General features: G+C 41.4%; 1 protein-coding gene and 1 pseudogene across 1 annotated transcript; one reads left to right on the forward strand and one right to left on the reverse strand.

Moving 5' to 3' along the window:
* Window positions 1–513: 513 nt before the first annotated feature.
* Window positions 514–3,110, reverse strand: LOC136508108 (uncharacterized; annotated as a pseudogene).
* Window positions 3,111–4,763: 1,653 nt separating this feature from the next.
* LOC136507178 (F-box protein At5g07610-like) lies at window positions 4,764–5,288 on the forward strand. Its single transcript, XM_066501978.1, has one exon. The coding sequence runs from the start codon at window positions 4,764–4,766 to the stop codon at window positions 5,286–5,288; it is 525 nt and encodes a 174-aa protein (XP_066358075.1).
* Window positions 5,289–5,628: the final 340 nt, after the last annotated feature.

Raw genomic sequence — 5,628 nt, forward strand, 5'->3', positions numbered from 1 at the left:
TTGTTGTTGTTGTTGAGGGGAGTCATGACCACTTCCCCCTTCTTCGGTACTAGATTTTCCATTGCCACGTGGGGGCGACACGTAGCTCACCGGTCTATTGTGGTGTGAGGAGGGAGCCGAGTGCGGTGCATGGAGGTAGACGTCTGATGACCATTTGTGCGGAGAAGGTCTGCCAGCCGAGGCCGATGTGCAAAGAACTCCCTGGTCTAGATTTGACCGAGCTCCAATGGGGCAAGGCCAAGGTTTCCCTCCTCTTCACTTTGCTTTGCATTTGGTTCATTTGTTATGTTGCACTTGGTAATTTTGTTTTACCATTTTTGCACTTCATCTCTCATCAAAGAGATTTCGGCCAAGACAAGAGAGATGCTGATGTCAAGACAAGGCTGATACCAACGACGAGCATAAGGAATCATCTATGAGGAGAATTTTATGTTGCACTACTCTAACATAGTTACACCAAGCCATATAATTCCCGCCAGCAAGCCTCAACAATGAGTCAACCCAAGAGATTACTCAAAAGTCCATTATTGACTAAGCTACCTTTACATGCATCGTAGTGACGCCAACAATTATATCTTCTTCTTCTCTACCGTTGATCTTGGGAGTAAATTCAATGGTATGTTTAGACTTAACATCAGTTGTTTGGACAACAATCCTTAGGATATCCTTCACATAGATGCATATGATGGACCGTATAAACTTGATAACTCCAATAACATCACCAGTCAAGCCACCAACCACTTGATTATCATAAAAGCACAAGGCTATTTAGGATGCTGGTGGTCTGGGCAGTGATTTTTCCATTAAAGTCTCCTTGTAGAACATCAATTGCAATAGTACACTCCACTGCATCTTTCACAACTCCATACAACACATCCACAGTACTAAGCCTGGTAGCAAGAGAGTCACTTTCAAGCACACATTGCTTCAACCATCGACGCTCTATGCCATTGATAGATAACTTTCCTTTACTGAGTTCTTTGTCCTGCCCTTGATGATCCTTAATCTTCAAATCAATCTCAACATAGTTTGGACCTATCAATGCGAGTCCTCGTTTTGGACCTGTCAAGATCAAAGATTCATCCTACGAAAAAGTTTACATTATATGTTAGTGTTATGTTATATTTCTCTGAATACAATGCCGTAATCAAAATAGAATGATTACAGTCAACTAGCATATGTAAACTACTACCATAGATGAAACAGTTAATGATCAGTTTACATGTGGTATCACGATGTTGTAGGTTCATATGGTTGTACCATTAAGCATGATGTCGATATAATAAAATGTGTTAAATAATTTCCCTAATATAAGAAACAAATATTATGTCAAAGGGTTCAAATATAGTTTCATTAATATATTATACATACTTATGTTCACATAAATTGTTGTAAAAAATGTTTAACTTTAGGTTTATTCTGTTCCATACAATATCCACACCACACCCTAGAAACAGCAATGTACTTCTATTGGACAACAATTGGATCAGTGTGTAACATTTAGCGGAATCCCACAAGACAAAGGATATTGCATCACCTAGTTCTCTGTACCAGTTGCTCATGGACCTTGGGATGCTAATTGTGACTACCAAAAAGACTTGAAAACTAACATATCACAAGTTTACCCTTCATACTGAACATTTGCAATTTTGTAACATTTGGAAACTATACAGATTGTCTAATATTCTAGGGATTATTGATCAGTAGCGTGTAAATTTCCAACTTTCAGCACCAAAAATAAATTCAGAACAAGAAACGAGGATGAATATCACACAGGTAATTGACCAACTAACCACTAGCGATTACTTTGTTGATCAATATAAGTCATTTGCAGGCTAGTGTAATTTTGCAATCCTTGTCTAGCTCACACCTAATAAATACAAGCAGTTCTTCATTTAGAGGAACAGTGTTGCCAATCAGCCCAATGTACATACCTAAGAGTTGATGAGTTGGCATTGATCTCTCTCACGGCTAAAGAGATAAACACACCTCTTGTCTAGACTGTCTCTGGCAATGACAGTGCCGTACACATTGATGGGGAAGCCAACATCTGAAGTGGTTATTCTCACAGAGAAGAAGTTTATTCCCTCACATAGCTCATAGTCGTCCTTATTTTTGTAGACAGCATCAGTAAATCTCATCGGACCAAGGGCCACTGTGGTGTGAAAAGTAAGATAACAAAATCAAGATAGGCTCTATACAAATAAGACTCAAAAGCTAACAGGTCAAGATAGTATAAATGTTGAAGTACACATGCACTTGCCAATCCAAGACAAAAACTCAGACAATGATGACCTCCGCTCGAATAGACCAACAAAACATATTTGAAAGCACAAATTAACATAGAATGGAGTATAATACTCTGATCATGTAAAATTTTGTAATTGTTCATGGACGGCAATGCCGTAGATATGACTAAAGGTCAGGGCAGGGTAGGGCAGAGCAGAGGAATTGATCTGATCAAAATTGAACACGGAGGAGAGTCTGCTACTAGAATCCTTTAGTCATATAAGATTCAAACTAATAGTTCAAGATAGTATAAACGGTGAAGCACAATTGCAATTTCGAATTCAAGAGACAGAAATTCGGACAGTGACGACGTCTACTCGAATAGACAAACAAAAAATATTTGAAAGCACAAATTAAAATAGAAATAATCTGATCGTGTAAGCAATACAGTAGATATGACTAAAGGTCAGGGCAGGGTAGGGCAGAGCATAGGAATTGATCTAATTAGAATTGAACCAATAGGGATGGACTTACACTCCTCGTCGAGATCGAATTTTGTGAGGTCAGCGAAGGTAAATCTGGTGTAGTACTCGCCCCCTTGCTTGGGATCGAAGTCGAGGACGGTATCTTCCAGTATCCGCTGTCTATCATTTTGTTTCTTCTTCCATGCCATCTGCCGCAGAAACTGCATCCGCTCCTCCTCCTGGGCCAATCGCTTTGCCTCGTTGACGTCGACGAAAGGTTCAACCTAAGAGCTTCTTACCACAATCCTTCACCATGGAGGAGACTCCGTCAGAATCTGATCCCACGGAGGCACGTAGGACGGGCCACGGGGTGAAGTCGCAGCGCTTGCAAGGCATGGATATGCTATCATCCACCATGAACACAACAAAGCCGCCGCCGACCAAGGAAAGGGGAAAGAAGTGAAAGAACTAGGGTTTTGAGTTCCGCTCACACGAGGATGATGAGGATGAGATCTTCGAGTATCTTGTGCATCTTTGGATCAGGGCCTTCACAATGGTTTGGGCCTATGCAGGTTGCACATAGCTAAGGCACCCAATCTCATCTATGCTATTTAGGGCCTTTTTTGGTATATTGCATATTCTATAACTTATGTGACAAGATTCACTATATCTGTTTGGCATATTTGAGAGCATGAAATGTTGTTTGGAATGGAGAAAGTTGGTTCCTTAGCTTAGTCCCTACATGTTGAAGGCCCCCTATTTGTAGTGTTAAATGATCTCTATGACGTACCATGTGGCACATTACACATTCTTCTTGACTTCTCCTTAGCTTAGTCCCTATATGGTGAAGGGCACCCTTATTCGTAGTATTAAATGACCTCTAGGATTGTATCATCATGTGGCACATTAAATACTCTTATCTGTACTCTATAATTTTCCCCATCCTTACTAGATATTTTTGTGATGCCAAAAATATTAGTTCTAGAATATTTCATACTCTAGCATGATTAGTATCCTTTTTGTTTTGTTTGGCACATTCCATACTCTATAACTTATGTGACAAGATTTATCTATTTGGTATATTTGGGAAGAAATGTTGTTTGGCATGGAGAAAGTTAGTTCTTTAGCTTAGTCTCTACATGGTGAAGGGCACCCCTATTTGTAGTATTAAATGACCTCTAGGATGCACCATGTGGCACATTACACACTCTTCTTGACTTCTTCTTAACTTATTCCTTACATGGTGAAGGGCACCCCTATTTGTAGTGCTAAATGAGCTATAGGATTGTACCATGTGGCACATTACACACCATTCTTACAAAATATCTATACTCTATAATTTTCCTCATCCTTAATAGATATTTTTGCGATACCAAAAATATCTAGTTCTAGAACATGGATTGATTATCCAGGAGATAAAATATATTACATCTAGGACTTCTATCTTATTAGTCCATGTCAATAGGTGGTGTAACTAGGCGGGCCACGTAATTGCTAAAGTAGCTAATCAATGTAATGGTCATATTTGGCTTGATGCACTACTACAAATTGATTTATCACTATCACCACTTTTACTGCCGTAACAATAGAAGCGACTGTGTTTTACTTCCACCGCCGGTTGGACCGATAGTGAGGCCTCCTGATGAAGAAAACCGGTAGTTGAGATTTCTACCACCGATGGTTTAACAGTAGATGCGGTAGTGGTATTTTCTCCGTCGCATGAAAAGCCAAGCCGACTAGATAGGTCTTCTGGCCATCGGCCCTACATGACCGTTTGGTCTATCGGCGGTACTAAATTCAGCGTAAGTTATTTCCCCATTTCCCAACTACCCACAACACAGTTGCCTCACCAATCCACTTCTCCATCTTCAAGGTTGGCGCATTGTTCCTCTCGCAATTTGTGTGAACCATTGCACGCCTCACGTCGCGTCACCGCCAGATCCAAAGGCAAGGGTAATGCTTTCGCACTGCACTAATGGATCTTTGTCGGATTATTTTTCTCTTTAGTGATCTCATTACTAAGGAAGCTCTCATATCCTATTGCACAATAACGATCGCAGGCTCTTCGAAATGGAGACGGCCGCCAACAACAGGAATGCACTGGCCAGCCTCACAGAGGATGTTGTTCTGGACATCCTCTGCCGCCTCCCCGCCCGCTCCTTGTTGTGCTGCAAATGTGTCTATCACTCCTGGAACCGCCTCATCTCCAACAACCATGAGGTGCTGCCCCAGACTGTGGCCGGCTTCTTCTACGACGACGAGAAAGGCAAGCGAAACTTCACCAGCGTCACCGGTGAACGCCCCGACTTGTCCTTCTTGCCCTTCCCCATTGACAAAGTAGCTGTCTTATATTGCTGCAATGGTCTTGTCCTGTGCTTGTGCGTTGAGGCTGCTGGATCCTGTTATGTCATCTGCAATCCAGTAACCAAGAATTTGCAGGTACTAACACCAAGCATCCATACTGTTGGTCAGGTTCGATTGGGGTTCGATCCAACAGCCTCCTCGCACTTCCATGTGATTGAATTTATGAAGGAGGAGGACGTTGAGTGCCTAGGTGTGGATATCTACTCATCTCAAACTGCAGCATGGATCTAAATGGGGCTAGGACATTGATGATGTGATACGTTCAAGATCAGCAAGTGTGTTTCTTAACGGTTGTCTGCACATTATGGGGTACTCTCTGATACTTGTTATGGATATGGAGGGAAAGACATGGAGGAAAATTTCTAGGCTTCGGGTACTCTACCCTCCATCCATCATGCTAAGGGTCACTTATGTGTATGTACTGTTGGTGGTGTTAGTGGTCACAATATGTCCCAACTTTCAGTCTGGATCCTTGAAGACTATGCTACTAATAAATGGACATTGAAGCATACTGTCAGCACACTGAAGGTGTTTGGAAAGACTAATATTAATTTTGGTTACGTGGATTATG

The sequence above is a fragment of the Miscanthus floridulus genome, chromosome 15 (assembly GCF_019320115.1).
Source record: "Miscanthus floridulus cultivar M001 chromosome 15, ASM1932011v1, whole genome shotgun sequence".
In the NCBI taxonomy this organism is placed as follows: domain Eukaryota; kingdom Viridiplantae; phylum Streptophyta; class Magnoliopsida; order Poales; family Poaceae; genus Miscanthus; species Miscanthus floridulus.